General features: G+C 40.6%; 1 protein-coding gene across 4 annotated transcripts in view; it reads left to right on the top strand.

The window, feature by feature from the left end:
* The window catches only part of TENM2 (teneurin transmembrane protein 2), a 3,136,407-nt gene that overhangs the window by 739,533 nt on the left and 2,374,088 nt on the right, over positions 1 to 22,786 (top strand). For 3 of the 4 annotated variants that reach the window (XM_069763918.1, XM_069763915.1, XM_069763917.1), the window contains exon 4: positions 5,832 to 5,942. The exons of the other annotated variant lie outside the window; for it this stretch is intronic. In XM_069763918.1, the coding sequence (XP_069620019.1) occupies positions 5,832 to 5,942 (111 nt within the window). The remainder of the gene's footprint in view (positions 1 to 5,831; positions 5,943 to 22,786) is intronic. 4 annotated transcript variants of the gene reach the window in all.

Below are 22,786 nucleotides of genomic sequence, written 5' to 3'. Positions count from 1 at the left end.
TTCTGTCTGGCGGCCAAGATGCCGACTCACTCAACGGCAGAGCACCAAACTCCCTCCTCCATCTCCTGCTGCTACTGCCTGGGGTCTGTGTACTGAGACACTTATTACTTAAAGCACCTGCACCTGATGGGAGATGTCAGAGTAATGTGTTTGTTTAGCTTTATGCGCTTGCTAATACTCAGGTCCCTAGTGTGCGTATCCCAGTACATCTGCCCTTTATTTCACGTCTGCTATGTCTACCTGTGTTATAGTCATATATTCCAAAACACCTCTCTGTCCATATACCAGCCGTGCCCACCAGCCTGCCTCTCTATCAGCTGTGCCCGCCTGCCTGTTTATCTGCCATGCTTGCCTATCAGCCATGCCCACTTGCCAGCTTGTCTATCAGTCGTGCCCACCATTTCTTGCCAAGTCTACCATTCCTGGACATTCCTGCCTCCTATCACGTAGGGTCAGCTGCCTCCCACCCAAGGTCAGACGTGGTGTAGCACCTGGTTTCACCTTCCTCATTCATCCTCAGATTGTGGTATCGTCAACCACCGTGCATCTGAGGTTGGACTTAGTGAGGCACCTAGTAGCAACCCTCCAGGCTCTCCTCAAATCACGTCACGGTTCCACCACCCAGTCCATTATAATGGCTTCTTGTTGGGAAAAGATCATGTGGACCTTTACTGACTATTTTCCTCTTTTGATCAGATTGGTATAAGGAGAAAAACTCTTGGAACAAACAAAACTGAATCCATCAAAAGAATTTGCTGAATTTCATATTGCGATTTTTTTAGACTTCTAAGTGTAGTACCTTTTTAAATACAGCTGTTAAATGCTGTAAAGTAGCTAATTTCTATTTGATGTCTGGCATCATAAAGCCATTGACTTATGCCCGATCTGTGCATTTGTCATGCTAGTGCAAGAGCCAAGCAGTTGGATGACTTTGAAATGCCTCCTGAGATATCAAACGACTGTGACCTTTTTTAGCTGACTAACAGGTCATTTGATGCCTCAGATAAATGTATTGACCCGCAACAAAAGTCCAGACACAGATCATGTTTAGTGGATGGTAAATCAAGAATATTCCTGTTTTACATAGCTATGTGAAGGGTGACAGTATTATCCTTTTTGTCTAAATAATACACTAAAACATAGAAATGGAGGCTGTAGCTGCAGTTTCTAGCAGCACAACTGCTTATATGTGTACTTCCATAAAGCAAACGTGATTTATTAAAGAAGCATTTAACATATTATGTAACATCTACATAGAAATGTTCGGGTTTGTACATTGCAGTTAACAAATAACTTAACAAGATGCGTACAAGTTATAATAGAATTTACCTTTTAAATTAAAGAACCTTTAATCTTTGCTACCCTAGACTTGTAAAAAGCACCATCACAAACAATTTTTTGCAATAATGCTATATATTTGGATTTTTTGTTCTTACTGTTATGATCATACTATAAAAATCATGAATTATAATTTTACTTGGATTATTTCAGTTAATATTTTAACAATATTATTTATTTCTGTCTTTATTTATTTTTAAATCTATATTGCTTTTAAAATAAATAAATGAGAAAAAAACTATTCTTGCAATAAATGTTGAAATGATGGAAGTACTCAACAGAATAATGCTGTAATCTGTAAATCATTGATCTATATTTAAGACCATTTCACCTATACTTTGGCCAAATGGAAAAGGGTTCTAATTACTGTTTCCATGTTGCAGGAAAATGATAATGAAATTCATATCACATTCCATGTTCTATCCTATTTTTGGTCTCCCCAAGCACTAATAGTTCTATTCTTATGAATATTTTATACTGGCGTTAATGTTTTGCAGAGGATACGGGTGGTGTAGAATCTCGATGGAGATTCTAAAAACATGCAAAAGATTACCCTCTCTCCTTCCTATTAAACTCTTCAACAGCTTGTTAGATTTCCCGAAGCTTCAATCAAACACTTTTTAAACAAATTGAAATACTCAAACTATTATTGATATGCCGGTAGGAATAGGATCCAGATGTTTATTCTGATTTGCAAAAGGAAAACCAAGCAGATTTTTTAAATGAATTGGTAAATATGCTTGTAGCATGCTCTGGAAAGAGGACTTGAAGTTGATTTTTATCCTTGATCAATAGAGATGAATTTTGGCATCTCTGTGCTTAGCTTTTGCATCTGCTTGTCTTGCCAAAGCATGATGGTTCACAGTGGTTTCTTATAGTTATGGGTCTTTTTAGTAACATTCTATGATGACTAAGCTTTGTCTAGTCTATAGCTTTTATCTATTTTAATTAAGAACCTGAGAAGCACTATTTAGATTCACTTGTGCATTAGATATTACCTACGTTCCATTATATATGTCAGTGTGTAAATTGTGGCATTTAATTATTTTGGTTTATGAAATTTTGCTGCAAAAATATTTGACATAGACTTCACGATGAACTGTGTATGTGAATTGTGAAATAAAAGAACAGTAAATGGATTTCCAAATAATACAGAGAAAACGTTTGGAATTTAGAAGCAAATATTATCATCATGTTATCAATATAATCCACCTGATGCTAACATTAAGTTGCAACAGTCACATCATCTTATAGCTATCTAGAAAAGAAATGGAGGCAGCACACCAGTAAAATCTACAAAAAGTAGACTTTTATTGGCCCAATCGTATGCACAAAAAAAGTCTTCTTTTTGTATAGATTGAAGTGATGCCTCCATTTCTTTTTATATATTATTGGAGTAATTGGATTTTTGGTCAAGGATGACTTAAGTCCAAAATATAACATTGTATTATGTGGGATATCTCACAGATAGTGAAAAGTGGTCATTGAAGCTTGTTTTGAGAGAAGAAAAAAGGGTAGTTGTAAGGCAAACTGCTGGTCTCAGGGTTCACAAAAATGGCAAGTTTTGTGGTGTTTTTCTTCTCAGCAGAGATTAGTACCTGTCCACACCCCCCTAAAAAAAAATGAAACCAAGGTCGGCACATGGGTGCCCAATGATTGACGTGCATGGGCAGGGTTGTTGAATACTGGCAAGTATGGTCTGATTTTAGAGAAGGAGTACTGTACAATAAGGTTGCAAAGAAAGGTGTCAGAATACATATCGCATTGTAGCCTTTCTACCACCAAATGCACCTAAATTTAGCATGTGAATATTCGGAACTAACAGAGCAATAGGAAAATAATAATAATAATAATAATAATTTTATTTATATAGCGCCAACATATTCCGCAGCGCTTTACAAATTATAGAGGGGACTTGTACAGACAATAGACATTACAGCATAACAGAAATACAGTTCAAAACATACCAGGAGGAGTGAGGGCCCTGCTCGCAAGCTTACAAACTATGGGGAAAAGGGGAGACACGAGAGGTGGATGGTAACAATTGCTTTAGTTATTCGGAAAAGGTGACCAGGTCTGATGAATCATGGCCAAGTGAATGGACATGCTTACCTGGGGGAGAAATAGCATCAGGGCCGGAAGCAGACAAGCCAATAAAGGCAGTGTGTTGTTCTGGACAACATTCTGCTGAGAAACCTTGTGTCTTTGGCTCGCATGTGGTTACTTTGACACATACAACCTGTTATGGGATTTTCTTATTTTAAAAAAACCTGGTTTACTTCTCAGTTAATATTGTACACAAGAGAGCAGAATGGTTTTCTTTCTGGTCTACAAATGCAGTGTGTCTATTAATGTAAATGATGTTCAGAACTAATCACAGAACACAAAGGTGCTGAGTAACATCCAATAACATTTCACTACTATTAAAAAGGTAAAGAGCAAACTATGCAATAGTGAATGATTCCCCAATATTAGCATTATTCTCCGATTATTTGTACAAGCTTGGTATAGTCATTAGACTTCAAATGGCATGCGGTAGGAAGAGCAGCTGTGCGATTGTTAGGAATTACTAGAAAGAACAGGACCAACAAGTTATGTATGAAATATGAAACTCATTTTATACACTTAAGAGGGAGGCCAGCAGCCAAACAAATACTAACATGTCAAGCCCTTCATTGCAGCCACAGGCTCTAATGGCTGTGGAATCTTTCAGCAAAAATTGGTCACTGAAGAAAAAGTTCAAGGTGTTAACAACTTGCAGGACCTAAAGGATCTTAGTGTCTTTTACCACTGGACACCAGGTCTTATAGAGCTCTTCACTATTTGTTTTGAGCTGTTTTTGTGGCAAAACGGGACTTTTATAATAATACCCAGATGCTTCTCATGTTATGGCTGACCAGAGAATACAGCTACAACTAGCATCATTACCATAGGAATTTGAAAGGAAACTTGTTGGAAATGGTATCTGATTTGTAGGCAATATGTTATAGAGTAGGAAGAGATGGACAAATTAATCTATATTTTTGTGGGAACAGTTTCAATAAAACTTGCATTTTATTCATTGAAATCCTTGGTGCTTGTATGTATGAGTCCAGCAGGCGGTGCTACTCAGTGATTGACGGTCCTCCCTATATGACTGCTCATACAGAGATAAATGTCAATCACAAGTAGGACTGGCCACTGCATATATGTATGTATATATATATATATATATATATATATATATATATATATATACACACAGTACAGGCCAAAAGTTTGGACACACCTCATTTAAAGATTTTTCTATATTTTCAGGACTATGAAAATTGTACATTCACACTAAAGGCATCAAAACCATGAATTAACACATGTGGAATTGTATACTTTACAATAAAAGTGTGAAACAACTGAAATTATGTTTTATATTCTAGGTTCTTCAAAGTAGAAACCTTTTGCTTTGATGACTGCTTTGCACATTCTTGGCATTCTCTTGATGAGCTTCCAGAGGTAGTCATTGGGAATGGTTTTCACTTCATAGGTGTGCCCTGTCAGGTTTAATAAGTGGGATTTCTTGCCTTATAATGGGGTTGGGACCATCAGTTGTGTTGTGCAGAAGTCTGGTGGATACACAGTTGATTGTTCTACTGAATAGACTGTTAGAATTTGTATTATGGCAAGAAAAAAGCAGCTAAGTAAAGAAAAAGGAGTGGCCATCATTACTTTAAGAAATGAAGGTCAGTCAGTCCAAAAAATTGGGCAAACTTTGAAAGTGTCCCCAAGTGCAGTGGCAAAAACCATCAAACGCTAAAAAGAAACTGGCTGCATGTTGAAAAGCCGTGGAGACACCATCACGTGTTTCTCAACGCAAGCAATAAATAGCCAGGTCTTTCACCGGGAAGGAACAACCACAGGAAGGGCAGCATCCAAAAAGGAAAACCACCTATGCCAAAACATGGTATCCATCCACAGACAGCTGTTTCGGGGTATTTGCCCCTCATCAGTGTGGAGTAGGAAACTGGCTATTAGGAGCAGTGCCTAATAAAAGGAATATAAACATAAGGATGAATGACCTCGGGGAGATCAAAACATCCAACACCGCGGAGACACCATCACGTGTTTCTCAACGCAGTGATCCAGTGGAAATTAGGAGACATGTTGTCAGAAGGTTATAGAATAAAAAATCAATTTACATTTTGCTCAAAAATATACCTATAACGTGAAAAATCAGACAAACTGAACATTTCTATAACTATATATATAATCCAAGGATGTCAATGAATGAAAACAAGTTATACTGATTCTTTTCCAACAAGCCTATATATCACTCTCCTCACCTTCTTTTCTAGACCGTGCTGTCCATAGATTGGAGGACTGAATGTACAATATGACAGGATCTCTTTAAAGCAAGGCTGTTAAAGCTATCTACACTTAAAACATGAGAGCAAGAGGATTTAGAATAAGAAGAGAATTATTTGAGTTTTTATTTTTTTTTTTATTTCTTTTTATAACAGAACTCGCAGAAGGACAAAGAGAGGGAGATGGAGAAACATATATACTCTACCTCCAAACTGAGGCATCTACACTGCTGAGGGAGGGAGACAAAAAACAAAGATTTCTAGGAGGTAAATGTGTTGTATGAATGTAATCAGAATAAAAAAGTGATAATTGAAAAGAAAACACAATTTCTGTTCAGTTTGTATTATATTGTGTGTACACTAAAGGATTATTGTAAATTATTGTCACATTCAGTGCTGTTTAATGCAGACCTGCTTTGTACTCAAACTGTTTGCGTGAAATGTCAACAGCAACCATGAATGCAAAATGGTGTTGGGGGCGCAAAATTTGAGATGACATCTTGCACTCATCTAACAGTTCTCAGCTAATACTTCTATAACATGTTTAAGTAACACTAAGTAACCAGAAAAATAAAGATAAAATGTAACCTCTTACACACCGTGCCTATTATGTGGGTAGCCTGCCTGATCTCATATTATTGGTGTCACTGAGGAGCTTCATGCAATCATTGTGTACTACACGTATCTGTGTGACTGTTTTTTTGAATACAGCCTTTTTATTTTTATGTCCTTTTCAGATAGTTGTTTAAAATGTGTGCTCCACGGCATGTGGACTCTGCGAGTTATGGAGAATTTATTCACATCTTTTACAAAGAAGATTTTTGTTGGCCAACAAAATGCCACTAATCAATGTCTCTTGACCTCTTCATATATAGCTCTGCACAGATGATCTTGCATGTTTATTCTATTGGGGTAAAGGAGGTAAACCACTGTCTGACTATTCTGACAGTGATCCAAAAACAAGAAAAGACCATCATTAACCCCTTTCTGACATTAGATGTACTATCCCGTCGAGGTGGGGTGGGCCCCTATGACCACCGACGGGATAGTACGTCATACGCGATCGGCCGTGCTCACGGGGGGAGCGCGGCCGATCGCGGCCGGGTGTCAGCTGCCTATCGCAGCTGACATCTGGCACTATATGCCAGGAGCGGTCACGGACCGCTCCCGGCACATTAACCCCCGGCACACCGCGATCAAACATGATCAAGATGTGCCGGCGGTACAGGGAAGCATCGTGCAGGTTAGGGGCTCCCTGCAGGTTTCCCTGAGCCCACCGCAGCAACGCGATGTGATCGCGTTGCTGCGAGGGTCTCCTTACCTCCCTCTTTGCTCCAGGCCCGGATCCATGATGGACACGGCATCCGGGTCCTGCAGGAAGGGAGGTGGCTTCACAGAGCCTGCTCAGAGCAGGCACTGCGAAGCCTGCAGTGCTCTGAGACAGATCGGTGATCTGACAGAGTGCTATGCAAACTTTCAGATCACTGATCTGTGGTGTCCCCCCCTGGGACAAAGTAAAACAGTAAAAAAAAAATTTTCAAAATGTGTAAAAAAAAAAAAAAAAAAAAATCCTAAATAATGAAAAAAATATACATATATTATTCCCATAAATACATTTCTTTATCTAAATAAAAAAAACAATAAAATTACAAATATTTAGTATTGCCGCGTCCGTAACAACCCCGCCTATAAAACTGGCCCACTAGTTAACCCCTTCAGTAAACACCGTAAGAAAAAAAAAAACGAGGCAAAAAACAACGCTTTATTATCATACCGCCGAATAAAAAGTGGAATAACACGCGCTCAAAAAGACAGATATAAATAACCTTGGTACCGCTGAAAACGTCATCTTGTCCTGCAAAAAACGAGCTGCCATACAGCATCATCAGCAAAAAAATAAAAATGTTATAGTCCTGAGAATAAAGCGATGCAAAAAAAATTATTTTTTCTATAAAATAGTTTTTATCGTATAAAAGCGCCAAAACATAATAAAATGATATAAATGAGGCGTCACTGTAATTGTACTGACCCGAAGAATAAAACTGCTTTATCAATTTTACCAAAAGTGGAACGGTATAAACGCCTCCCCCAAAAGAAATTCATGAATAGCTGGTTTTTGGTCATTCTGCCTCACAAAAATCGGAATAAAAAGCGATCAAAAAATGTCACATTTCCGAAAATGTTACCAATAAAAACAACAACTCGTCCTGCAAAAAACAAGACCTCACGTGACTCTTTGGACCAAAATATGGAAAAATTATAGCTCTCAAAATGTGGTAACGCAAAAAATATTTTTTGCAATAAAAAGCATCTTTCAGTGTGTGACGGCTGCCAATCATAAAAATCCGCTAAAAGACCCGCTATAAAAGTAAATCAAACCCCCCTTCATCACCCCCTTAGTTAGGGAAAAATTAAAAAAATGTATTTATTTCCATTTTCCCATTAGGGTTAGGGTTAGGGCTAGGGTTAGGGTTAGGGCTTGGGTTAGGGTTAGGGCTAGGGTTAGGGGTAGGGTTGGGGCTAGGGTTAAGGCTACAATTAGGGTTGGGGCTAAAGTTAGGGTTAGGGTTGGGGCTAAAGTTACGGTTAGGGTTTAGATTACATTTACAGTTGGGAATAGGGTTGGGATGATGGTTAGGGGTGTGTCAGGGTTACAGGTGTGGTTATGGTTACTGTTGGGATTAGGGTTAGGGGTGTGTTTGGATTATGGTTTCAGTTAGAATTGGGGGGTTTCCACTGTTTAGGCACATCAGGGGCTCTCCAAACACGACATGGCGTCCGATCTCAATTTCAGCCAATTCTGCGTTGAAAAAGTAAAACAGTGCTTCTTCCCTTCCGAGCTCTCCCATGTGCCCAAACAGGGGTTTACCCCAACATATGCGTACTCAGGACAAATAGGACAACAACTTTTGGGGTCCAATTTCTCCTGTTACCCTTGGGAAAATAAAAAACTGGGGGCTAAAAAATAATTTTTGTGGGGAAAAAAAAGATTTTTTATTTTCACGGCTCTGCGTTATAAACTGTATTGAAACACTTGGGGGTTCAAAGTTCTCACAACACATCTAGATAAGTTCCTTTGGGGGTCTAGTTTCCAAAATGGTGTCACTTGTGTGGGGTTTCTACTGTTTAGGTACATTAGGGGCTCTGCAAACGCAATGCGACACCTGCAGACCATTCCATCGAAGTCTGCACTCCAAATGGCGCTCCTTCCCTTCCGAGCCCTCCCATACGTCCAAACAGTGGTTCCCCCCACATATGGTGTATCATCGCACTCAGGACAAATTGGACAACAAATTTTGGGGTCCAATTTGTCCTGTTACCCTCGGGAAAATACAAAACTGGGGGCTAAAAAAATAATTTTTGTGGGAAAAAATTTTTGTTTTATTTTTACGGCTCTGCATTATAAACTTCTGTGAAGCCCTTGGTGGGTCAAAGTGCTCACCACACCTCTAGATAATTTCCTTAGGGGGTCTACTTTCCAAAATGGTGTCATTTGTGGGGGGTTTCAATGTTTAGGCACATCAGTGGCTCTCCAAACGCAACATGGCGTCTCATCTCAATTCCTGTCAATTTTGCATTGAAAACTCAAACGGCGCTCCTTCCCTTCCAAGCTCTCCCATGCGCCAAAACAGTAATTTGTCCCCACATATGAAGTATCAGCGTACTCAGGACAAATTGTACAACAACTTTTGTGGTCCATTTTCTCCTGTTACCCTTGGTAAAATAAAATAAATTGGAGCTGATGTAAAATTTTTGTGAAAAAAAGTTAAATGTTCATTTTTATTTAAACATTCCAAAAATTCCTGTGAAACACCAGAATGGTTAATAAACTTCTTGAATGTGGTTTTGAGCACCTTGAGGGGTGCAGTTTTTAGAATGGTGTCACACTTGGTTATTTTCTATCATATAGACCCCTCAAAATGACTTCAAATGAGATGTGGTCCTTAAAAAAAAAGGTGTTTTAAAAATGAGAAATTGCTGGTCAACTTTTAACCCTTATAACTCCCTAACAAAAAAAAATTTTGGTTCCAAAATTGTGCTGATGTAAAGTAGACATGAGGGAAATGTTACTTATTAAGTATTTTGCGTGACATATCTCTGTGATTTAATTGCATAAAAATTCAAAGTTGGAAAATTGCAAAATTTTCATAATTTTCGCCAAATTTCTGTTTTTTTCCCAAATAAACGCAGCTAAAAGAATTTTTACCACTATCATGAAGTACAGTAAGTCACAAGAAAACATTGTCAGAATCACTGGGATCCATTGAAGCATTCCAGAGTTATATCCTCATAAAGGGACAGTGGTCAGAATTGTAAAAATTGGCCCGGTCATTAACGTGCAAACCACCCTTGGGGGTAAAGGGGTTAATACATAAACAAAAATGTTATCTTTATTGCATACCAAGAAACATGATCTAAAAACATTAAAAAGCATACAGATGGGGATTTGATATGCTACTCGAAAAAAAATCAGTGGTCATGATTACACATAAAGTGAATATCGTATCATGGTGGATGCTTTCGTGAAACGGAAAGTACTTGCAAGCAGCATAATACAAAGAATAGCAGGTTTACCCAGAATCCTTTGCAGTAGGCGGAGCTATGCAAATCACCTTTTTCCACCCCAGTCTAATCAACAGCGCTTGGAACCGCCAAGCGTGCAATGCTGCGGATTAATTTCTAAATTTACACAGCCAACCAATTCCTACCTGTGGACACGTGTTTCGGGCTTTAGGCCCTCATCAGCACAGGGCTGGAATTGGTTGGCTGTATGGAGTGGGGCTCGGTGAGCAAGCGATACATATATGCTAGCCACCTTAGGGAGAGACCCAAGTTGGGCTAAATGTAGCGGGACGAAAGAGACCGAAAAGCCCTCTACTTAAAGGAAATACATAGTGGATGCTTTCCTGAAACGGAAAGTACTTGCAAGCTTGCAAGTACTTTCAGTTTCAGGAAAGTATCCACTATGTATTTCCTTTAAGTAGAGTGCTTTTCGGTCTCTTTCGTCCCGCTACATTTAGCCCAACTTGGGTCTCTCCCTAAGGTGGCTAGCATATATGTATCGTATCATGCAAATTCATAATCATAATTGATGAAAAGTATAGCAATGGGAAAAGGTATATGTATGATAACAACTGGGGTTATGGGTTCCACAGCATATTAAAGTGTATTTTGCTTAAAAAATTACCATACAAAAATATATAATATAATTTATAGCACATTACACATTAATCATCAGCACTTCAGCAAATGAAAACTATAGTCAAACAAATTTATGTACAGATGATCTGAAAGACATCACAAGCTAATATTAATACCCAAAATAGCATGCTCACACTATACAGTGTATCTAAAAAAAACAATGATACCATGCATCTAATATTCAACTATAATATCAATTATCATAGCAATAGAATCTGTCTCGTTAAGCACTGTATTCTGTCTGGTTACACAAGGGACTATTATATCTCATACATGGACAATATTTGCATACAGTAAAGTGCCTAGTGCATAAGATTTATAATATACCACAAGATATCTCGTATAGAATTCCCAATAAGCAGCTGGGTTAACCAATGCAAATCATATAGTCATTCATGTGTCATCATATACTCCTTAAAGGGAACCTGTCACCCCCCTCAGGTGTTTGTAACTAAAAGAGCCACCTTGTGCAGCACAAATGCTGCATTCTGACAATGTGGCTCTTTTAGTTATGATGCCTGCACATGCTGAAATAAACGTTTATAAAATGTGCCCCCTCATACCCTGAAATGTTCCCGGAGGCGGGTTTTTCCCTTCTAATCAGACGCAGCACAGCCGTCACTACGGACCTGTGCGCCCCGGGCGCTGCCTCTTCTTGCTGCATTATTGTCCCCGGCGCAATGGGTGGAGGTCCTGGCACCATATTTAACAGGTGAACTGTAGAAGTCCTCTAATGATCTAGCTTTCCAGGATTCTAAGGAGTATGCCAAGTTATAAGCTGAGATATTGGCACTCAGGAGTGACTCTGACTGTCAGGGCGCAACGAGGGCACCAGTGCTCCTATCACAGTGATAACCCTCCCAGGTCCCAAATGTTTGATCTCCTACACCTGCTCCAAAAATGCTTGCAACCTGAATCCTCCTCCCCAGCACAGATGATGGATAGGGTCTTTATGGACCGGTTAATATACAACCCTACCAAGGCCAGTGCAATCCTGGGTTGCCCAGGGAGATCCCCATAATGCTAATGACCTAGTGAATCTGGTGGAGAGGTACCAGGCAGTCGAGAGTTCTGTGGGGAAGCAAGGGGTTGTATCATCCCCATACTTGGGTTCCAAAAGTGGGGCTGACACCCAAAAGAGGGGAGCTAGAGCCACACCAGTGGGCGGCCAAAAACACCAGAGTTAGTGTCCAAGGTCCCTTCCCCTAGTGTAATTTGTTGGATATGTCATACCCCTGGCCACATAGCTGCTCATTGTCTCATGACCACCGAGCCAATGGACTGAAGCACATGATGGCGCTGCTCGTATTTTGCATACCCTGCCCGCAGTGCTGTTCCTCAAACAGAAGAGGTGCCACAAGCATGTCCCATAACAATAAATGGGATGCAAGTGGCTGGTCTGCTATACTCAGGGAGTTTGGTAACCCTAGTGAGGGCTACTATTCCCATCGGCTGATTCTTGGAAAAAGGGTGGGCACCTGCTGTATCCATGGTGACGCTATGGCCTATCCTGTGGCCCAAGTGTTCATCAACACAAACTGTGGCACAGAGTCCCATGAGGTCAGCGCGATCAAGGACCTATTGCACCCTATTATAATAGGTCAGGAGGGTGGGACTTTGTATTATTCAGGGACTTGTGGGGTAAAAGGGAAGACATCTGGTAGTCCAGACAACAGCCAAGTTTCTCCAACGAAACCTTGTTGCAGGCTATGGATGACAGGTTCCATTTTGTGTACTTGTTGGCGATGAGGATGAGGCAGCATTCACGGAGTCCAATGTCCCTGAGCTGGAGGTGTCCGGGGGAAACTTTGGAACCACCCAACTCAGGGACTTAACTCTTAAAAGGGTATTTGAAAATGTTGCTGTATTAAATGGTTTGCCTCAGGAGCCGGAGGCCGACTATCGGTTCCTTCATTTTGCTGTAATTGGAGATCTGCTTTATAGAATAACCAAGCCAAGGGGTGAGGTGATAGAGCAGTTATTGGTGCCAGGGCCCTATAGATGCAGATTGTTAAACATGGCTCGTTCCCATGCCTGGGGGCAGATAAGACCCAGGAGCACATTCTGCAGAGATTCTACTCGCCTGGGTGTTAGGCAGGAGTCACACTACAGCGAGATACAGATGAGTCTCGCAGGTTAAAAACAAGCTCTGGCACCGGCACTCCGGAGCGGAGCGTGCGGCCGCACAGCAATACATGGAGCTGCACGTTCTGCTCCAGAGTGCCGGTGCCAGAGCTTGTTTTTAACCTGCGAGACTCAGCCGTATCTCACTTTAGTGTGACTCCGGCCTTCCAGAGAAATCCTGAACTACTGTCGTTCCTGCCCCTTGTGCCAGCTGACCTCTCCAGTGGCCCACTTCCACAATCCTGACCATTCTGACATTGGCTAAGCTCCAAGGTAGATAAAGGAACACATGTCGGTTCTTCTATTATGGGATGGTTGGGTTACTTCCATGCACATCGAATTGTCAGCAGGATATGCCAACATTAATTGAATAGCTGGGCAGCTATCTTTATGCATTCTTATAATGAAGTTGGTGTCATGCTGGTTAACCCCTTTCTCTACAGAAAGATTTTCTGTTTTTGCACTTTTGTTTTTTCCTCCCATACTTTCATGAGCCATAACTTTTTTATTTTTCTATTGCAATTACTGCAGAAGTACAGCAAAATTGAAAAAAAAAAATTCAACTGCAATTGTTTTTTGGGGTTTGTTTTGACAAAGTTCATTATATGGTAAAAATGAACTTGTAATATTATTTACCAGGTCAGTATGATTATGTTGATACCAAGCGTGCATAGTGTTTTTATGTAGTTAAAAAACAAACAAAAATTTATGAATTTTTTTTTCTCAGACTTGTAACATTTTAATTTTCAGTCAGTGCAGCTGTGTGAGCACTTATTTTTTAAAGCCTTGAACTGCTGTTTTTATTGATACCATGTTGAGGTGGATATAATGTTTTGACTCCTATTGCAGATTTTGCAGTGTTGTGATGGCCGAACACCCTCCAGAATGGCATTTCATTAGTGTTTACCGAATAGATTAATTAATGTTATACTTCGATAGATTAGACTGTTATAGATGTGAACATACCATGTGAATTTTTTTATTTATTTTTAATGAGGAAAAAGGAGATGATTTGAACATTTATATTTTTTTATTTTTTTTTCGTATTTTTAAAAACATTTATTTTGTACTTTTTACTGTATTTTGTAATCCCTTAGGGGATTTGAATCTGATCACTTGTGCTATATACAGCAATACTTTAGTAAAATCACAGTCATATGAATAATAGGCACAGGCTGACTTTTAGTACAGTCATGATAGCCACCCCCAACCGTCAAGGCAGCCCATTGAATTCCATTGTGGGAGGGCTGCTGGGAGGTTATAACAGCATTCCCCTCCCCCCTTGAGCCGCAATGTAAATGATGAAGCAGGGATTGACAACGGCATTTGAAGGGTTAACACTAGAGATGAGCGAATTTGATTGAGTCAGGGCTTTTTCGGTAAGCTATAGTGCTTGGAATTTTTTTCCCATTTTGAGTACATAACATGCTAAAACTAATGGTGTCGTTCAAAAATGCAACTCGTCCCTCAAAAATAAGCCCTCACAAGGCCATATTGATGGAAAAATAAGTTATGGCTCTGGGAAGGAGGGGAGCAAAAAACAAAAACGCAAAAATGAAAAAAGCTGTGGTCATGAAGGGGTTAATAGCTGTGGGCAGCTGAATAATACAGCCATCATCTGCCATCATAAATACAGACTCTGCTCCTGATCCTGCATCAAAGACAAGGAACCGACTTATGACATGCTAATATATATTGGTAAGGGGTTAAAGAGAAGCTTTCATCAGAAAATGAGCTATTGTTTAAATCAGGTTTTTGCATTAATGGTGTTTAATAGTGTTGAGCATTCCGATACCGCAAGTATCGGGTATCGGCCGATATTTGCGGTATCGGAATTCCGATACCGAGATCCGATATTTTTGTGATATCGGGTATCGGTATCGAATCAATAGGGATGTGGAAAATAAAGAATTAAAATAAAAAATATTGATATGCTCACCTCTCCGGCGGCCCCTGGACTTCACGCTGCTATCCGGGAGGCTTCTTTGTTTAAAAAGCGCGCCTTTCGGACCGGTGAATGACGTCCCGGCTTCTGATTGGTCGCGTGCCGCCCATGTGACCGGCACGCAACCAATCAGAGGCCGCGACGTCATTCGCAGGTCCTCAATTCCTAGAATTAGCAGTTTTGTGAATGAGAATGACGTCGCGGCTTCTGATTGGCCGCGTGCCGCCCATGTGACCGGCACGCGGCCAATCAGAAGCCGGGACGTCATTCTCATTCACAAAACTGCTAATTCTAGGAATTGAGGACCTGCGAATGACGTCGCGGCCTCTGATTGGTCGCGTGCCGGTCACATGGGCGGCACGCGACCAATCAGAACCCGGGACGTCATTCCCAGGTCCTAAAGGCGCGCATTTTAAACAAAGAAGCCTCCCGGTTAGCAGCGTGAAGTCCAGGGGCCGCCGGAGAGGTGAGCATATCAATATTTTTTATTTTAATTCTTTATTTTACACATCCCTATGGATCCCAGGGCCTGAAGGAGAGTTTCCTCTCCTTCAGACCCTGGGAACCATGAGAATACCTTCCGATACTTGATGTCCCATTGACTTGTATTGGTATCGGATATCGGTATCGGCGATACCCAATATTTTTCGGGTATCGGCCGATACTATCCGATACCGATACTTTCAAGTATCGGACGGTATCGCTCAACACTAGTGTTTAAGCAATATTTTGATCTTCAATTAAAAAAAAATAGTAGCCACACATTTCATACTGGGCTCTTGGGCTTTTTTAGACTCATACTTCCTGTTCTTTCAGAAAGCGTTTACAGTAAGGTGCCATAATACCGAAGGCAGTATTACAATGATAACTGATACGTCTATACACAGTTGATAATAAAGGATCCACTATTCACAAAAGGCAGTGTCACAGCAGACTTTGTTCATCCTCCAATCACAGAGACTATTGCACCCACTCATTCGATACTTCAATGCAATAGATAGGGTCAGGATCTGACCATTATGATACAGTATGTACATTAAGTTAGATTATAATAAAAGCTCCACTGGCCAGTGTGAAAATTGCAAGATTTATATTTTTCATTTTTTAAAAAGATTGTGATATGTACAAAAATCCTTGACAAAACTAAAACATAAATGAATTGATGTAATGATAAAATTTGATTTAAATAATAGGTCATTTTCTGATAATAGCTTCCTTTTTATGAAAGTTTTCAGCACACTGCTGAAGGAATAGGGGTTGCTGCCATTATTGAATGGAGTATCTAATACATCCAGTAGTGGCTATTGTGAGAAGGCTATGGCATACTTCCCTCATTAGATTTGATCTCCTACTGCACATTATCTAAGCACATTTTTATACTCTACGGAAGTAGTACACCCCATTTGCAAACTATTTATTCATTTTAATATCTAATATATAAAGCTGAATGTGTGTGTGTATGTGTGTATGTCCGGGATTGGCATCTGCACCGTCGCAGCTACAGACACAAAATTTTGCACAGTCACACGTCTGGACCCTGAGAGCATCATAGGCTATGTTGTGAGGCAAAATTTTAACCCCGTGCGTTCCAATTCACCAAACAATTTTGCCCCTATCTGCATAATGGGGAAAAAGTGAAAGGTCGGAGTCACACTACAGTGAGATACGGCCGAGTTTTGCAGGTTAAAACCAAGCTCTGGCATCGGCACTCCAGAGTGGAGCGTGCAGCTCCATGTGATGCTATGCGGCCGCACGCTCCGCTCCGGAGTGCCGGTGCCAGAGCTTGGTTTTAACCTGCAAAACTCGGCTGTTTCTCGCTGTGTGTGACTCCGGCCAAAGGAAAAGTGTTGGAGGCAAATTGACAGCTGCCAAATGTGAACAAGGGGGACTTAAAGAGTGAGAGCGATGGTGCCAAAGAGTATATACCGTACAGTTGCTAAGGTGGGGCCCCAATATGGGATACTCACCACACACGGGGATATGAACACACACACAAAATGCGCCACACACTACCACGTGCTTGAACACATATACCACCCTCAGCACACATTTCACCACACATACACCAACCTTGCCACATAAAAGTCAAAACACAAAAGTCGCCGCTCAAAACTCTTCACGCGCAAAACTCGCCACATGCAAAACTAGGCTCACGCAAAACTCGCCACACGTGCAAAACTCACCTCATGGAAAACTCACCACATGCAAAATTTGCACACGCGGAAAAATTGCCACATGCACAAAAGTTGCAACACATGCAAAAGTTGCCTCACACAAAACTTGCACATACTCAAAACGCACCACACATAAAACTCGCCACACGCAAAACTCACCATGCGCAAAACTTGCTGCACACAACTTGCTACACTAACCTGTCACATGCAACTCGACACACAAAAAGTTGCTACACGCATGTCGCCACACAAAACTCATCTCATAAAAGTCGCTACATGCATGTCGCCACATGCAACTCAACACACACAACTTGACACATGAAACTCGCTCTAAAACACAGACAAGTCTGGCATTATCCTTCAAAAATAAAAATCTGATTAATAAGCAGACAAACTACAAGAGCAACAAATGTACCATATAGGGAATACGGCAGCTGTCAGTCACATGACCTGTCTATTATGTGTATGTGTGAGCTAATATATACTGCCAGGGGGGAGGTCTTCCTGTTGGCTGGGGATTTATCAGGCTGCCAATTTAGCTTACAAATACTGAGGTAAAAATACTGACCAAATAACATGTGAGCGCGGCCTAATACAGGAGGAGATGACTTACAGGAGGAGATGGCACATGTATATACTATATACAGGAGGAGATTACATACAGGTATATATTATATAAAAGAGGAGATGACACATAGGTATAAAGAGGAGGAGATGACATACAGCAGGTATATACTATATACAGGGGAGATGACATACAGTTATGCACTATATACAGGAAATGACATACAGGTATATACTATATATAGGAGGAGATGACATACAGGTATATAGTATATACAGAAGAGATGACATACAGGTATATACTATATACAGGAGGAGATGACATACAGCAGGTATATACTATTTACAGGGGAGATGACATACAGGTGTATACTATATATAAGGGAGATGACAAACATGTATATACTGAGGTGAAAATGAGAGGTGCGAGGTGAAAATGAGGGGTGTGAGGTGAAAATGAAAAGGTGTGAGTGCAAAATGAGAGGAGTGAGGGAAAATAGTGGAGTGATCGGAAAATGACAGATGAGAGGTCGAAATGACAAGTGTTAGGGGGGACTGAGAGGAGTGAGGGGGAAAATAAGAGAAGTGAGGGGGGAAATGAGAGGTGTGAGGGAGAAAATGAGACATGTGAGGGGGAAAATGAGAGGCAAGATGGGAAAATAAGAGAAGTGAGGTGCTATAACTAACCACAGATATTTACTATGCCCAGGCAACGCGGGGCTCTTCACAGCTAGTTATTAATAAAATCATAATTTTCTGTGCAAGTCTTAATATGGGAAAATCTTCAGTTTATATTGCTTGAACTATTTTTTTCTCTGAGGAAATGGCTCGGTGCAGCAACTGTATATGTAAAAATATTAGAACATTTGTTACTTTTAAAATGGTTTGAACAAAGTATCTCTTACAAACATGCCCATGGTTCACTCAGCACAGAGTATTGCATATCATTTATATGGTCCTAAAAGTAATTGCATCTCAGACAAAGCTGTTATTGCCATCGTCTGCTGTAAGATGATATGGATGGATGTAACTGTACTATACAAACTGTTGAATGTATCTTTCGACTCTCTATTTGTGTAACAAGCAACCTTTCATGTGTTTAATGTGACAGTCAGGATGGGACGTGACATCTGCTCTAGGCGCTGCAAGGTGCCGCGAGGAATCGGCATTGGTCAGAGCAGCCAGCTAAATACACCTCATTTGTTGTCCTGAGTGTATGTGCCTGCCTACCATTTTGGTAACAGTAACTGGATTATCTGGATTTAATGTCCTTTACAGAGGAAAAACATATGTTGCATGCTTCATCCAACACTCTACAATAGTAGCACAAAATGATCCTCTCTAATTGCAGAGAACTAACAGGGAACATTGTATGCCTCTAAAACACGCATGAATCACAGTTTTGCAGTCTGCTTCATGGTGGTTAATAATTAACATTCCTGTCAATTTTCATTGTGCAGTGAAGTGCAGTTTAAACGGTAGGCTGGCAACACATTTTGGAGACAGGCACACACATATACCTGCACATGACAAGATTGTAAATTAGCCAGTTTGGAGGACGCCAGGAATAAAATGTTCTCATTGCTAAGATTCATAATGTAGATAAATGAGTATTCTTCAGACTGGCTTCTCTTGTTATAATACACTCCATACCAGAGGATAGGGTCAATGAGCTCTGACAAGAGAACTGATCCCAAGATACCTTTCCACATAAAAATGAGGCAAGCCAACAAGCATGCAGTGGTAAGGAAAAGCGAAATGTACAAAAGCTCTAATTAGAATTGCTCTATAGGTTATACTGGATGTTTTAATTTTCTGTCTAAATCAGGCCAGATTTATGAAATCTGATGTTTTTCAACAGAAAGTGTATAATTATGCAAAAAATTTTTTACTGTTGATGTCATATCAGTTAAAGGTTTACAGCATTTGAACGTTTACATTGTTACAAGTCCTTTAAAGCAGGCTAGGGCAAATTGAGGCCCATGAGAACCATACAGCCCTTTGGTGGGTTCTATCAGTGGGCTGAAGCCGTGAAAGCACTGGAAATCATCAAATGTGACATGGCAGAGAAGTGCCTGCAGCATCACAGTGTGCACCTGTGTAGATGCGTAGACCTGACCTGTAGATGCATAGACCTGACCCATAGATGCATAGTCCTGACCCATAGATGCATAGTCCTGACCCATAGATGCGTAGACCTGACCCGTAGATGCGTAGACCTGACCCGTAGATGCGTAGACCTGACCCGTAGATGCGTAGACCTGACCCGTAGATGCGTAGACCTAACCCATAGATGACTAGATCTGACCCGTAGATGACTAGACTTGACCTGTAGATGCGTAGACCTGACCCGCAGATGCATAGACCTGACCCATAGATGCGTAGACCTGACCCATAGATGTGTAGACCTGATCCATAGATGCGTAGACCTGATCCATAGATGCATAGATCTGACCCGTAGATGCAAAGACCTGGTCCTTAAACAGGTCAGGTGAGCTTGTGACTTTGGAGAACCAAGGGGAAAGCAGAAGAAATGTGAGCGGTAGAAAACAGTGAGAATGGGAGCTGGAGCAGGAGAAAAAAATCAAACAGGATTAGAGAGAGATAGAGACAGAATCCAGGACAAAGAAAGAGATAGGGACCATTGGAGAGAACATACTAAGGATTACAGCAGATCTAGTACAATTACGGTTATACATAGTTCTAGCTGAATAAATAAAGCAGTATGACGTACTCCTTTTTATAAGCTTTATAGAAAGCAGTAAATTATGTAGCTTTGATTAGCTGTTAGGCCGGTGTCACACTAGCGAGTTTTACGGACGTATGAGCGCATTAAAAACATCTGTAAAACACGCATTACACTCGGCCCAATTATTCTCTATGCCCCAGCTCCTATCTGCCGTATTTTACTGATCTGTATTATATGGCTTTCTATGGCCGTAGAAAATCGCAGCATGCTGCATTTGTCACCGTATTGCGCAAAAAAAAAATCGCCAATGCAAGTCTATGGGGGCCCGAAAAATACGGATTACACACGGACCATCAGTATGACTTGCGAGAAATACGCAGCGGTGTTAGCGAGAAAAGCCGGCAATTCAGTGCGGTGTACAGTAAAATCACACTGACAGCTTACAATAGAATAGGTGGAATAAATGTGTACACATAGAATAGGTATATATATATATATATATATATATATATATATATATATATATATATATTTATTATTATTATTTATTTATATAGCACCATTGATTCCATGGTGCTGTACATGAGAAGGGGTTACATACAAGTTACAAATATCACATACAGTAAACAAACTAACAATGACGGACTGATACAGAGGGGCGAGGACCCTGCCCTTGCGGGCTTACATTCTACAGGATTATGGGGAAGGAGACAGTAGGTTGAGGGTTGCAGGAGCTCCGGTGTTGGTGAGGCGGTAGCTCCGGTGTTGGTGAGGCGGTAGCTCCGGTGTTGGTGAGGCGGTAGCTTCGTTGGTGATGATATATATATATATATATATATATATATATGTCATTGAGACACATATATGTATATATATTAATATTTCATCGAGCGCTAGATGGCTTAAAAGCCGGTAATTCAATTGCCGGCTTTTGCTATCTCCTTCCTAAACCCGACATGATATGAGACATGGTTTACATACAGTAAACCATCTCATATCCCCCTTTTTTTTGCATATTCCACACTACTGATGTTAGTAGTGTGTATGTGCAAAATTTGGCCGTTCTAGCTATTAAATTAAAGGGTTAAATGGCGGAAAAAATTGGCATGGGCTCCCGCGCAATTTTCTCCGCCAGAGTAGTAAAGCCAGTGACTGAGGGCAGATATTAATAGCCTGAAGAGGGTCCACGTTATTGCCCCCCCCTCCCTGGCTAAAAACACCTGCCCCCAGCCACCCCAGAAAAGGCACATCTGGAAGATGCGCCTATTCTGGCACTTGGCCACTCTCTTCCCATTCCCGTGTAGCGGTGGGATATGCGGTAATGAAGGGTTAATGCCACCTTGCTATTGTAAGGTGACATTAAGCCAAATTAATAATGGAGAGCCGTCAATTATGACACCTATCCATTATTAATCCAATACTAGTAAAGGGTTAAAAAAAGCACACACACATTAATAAAAATTATTTTAATGAAATAAAAAAAAGGTTGTTGTAATAATTTATTCTACGCTCAATCCTTCTAAAGACCCTCGCTCTGTAACAAAGTAAAAAATAATAAACCAACAATATACATACCTTCCGAAGATCTGTAACGTCCCACGATGTAAATCCATCTGAAGGGGTTAAAAAAATTTGCAGCCAGGAGCTCTGCTAATGCAGCACCGCTCCTGGCTGCAAAACCCCGGAGAATGAAGGTAAAGTAGGTCAATGACCTATATTTACCTTCATTTGCGGTGAGGCGCCCTCTGCTGGCTGTTCCTGGAGCGTGGGAACTTTCCTAGAAAGCTCCCAGGCTCGAGTTCATATGAGGGCGCCCTCTGCAAAATACGCTGACACACCCTGCCTACGGAGGAGATATGGACCACTATTTTGGGGACTTTTCAGCGTATTACGGCCATAAAATACGGACCGTATTGTCTTACGCCGAGTGTGATGCCGGCCTTACTGATATTAGTATGTGCTACTAATATAGCTCTAACATATCTTGCATTAGCAGAAAGTCAACATGTTTGATTTTGCTCAAAAATCAATATAATTAACCCCTTAACCCCAGGAGCTTTTTTCGTTTTTGTGTTTTGATTCTTTGCTCCCCTTCTTCCCAGAGCCATAACTTTTTTTTTCATCAATATGGCCATGTGAGGGCTTATTTTTGCGGGACGGTTGTACTTTTGAATTACACCATTGGTTTTACCATGTCATGTAACAGAAAAAGGGGAAAAATTCCAAGTGTGGTGAAATTGCAAAAAAAAGTGCAATCCCACACTAGTTTTTTGTTTGGCTTTTTTTCTAGGTTCACTAAATGCTAAAACTGACCAGCCATTATGATTCTCCAGGTGATTACAAGTTCATAGCCTAGGTTCTTTTTTTTATCTAAGTGGTGAAAAAAAATTCCAAACTTTGCTGAAAAAAAAGA

This window comes from Ranitomeya imitator, chromosome 4, assembly GCF_032444005.1.
Source record: "Ranitomeya imitator isolate aRanImi1 chromosome 4, aRanImi1.pri, whole genome shotgun sequence".
Classification (NCBI taxonomy): domain Eukaryota; kingdom Metazoa; phylum Chordata; class Amphibia; order Anura; family Dendrobatidae; genus Ranitomeya; species Ranitomeya imitator.
The sequence above is the reverse complement of the archived record's forward strand: the minus strand, read 5'-3'. Positions and strand labels throughout refer to the sequence as shown.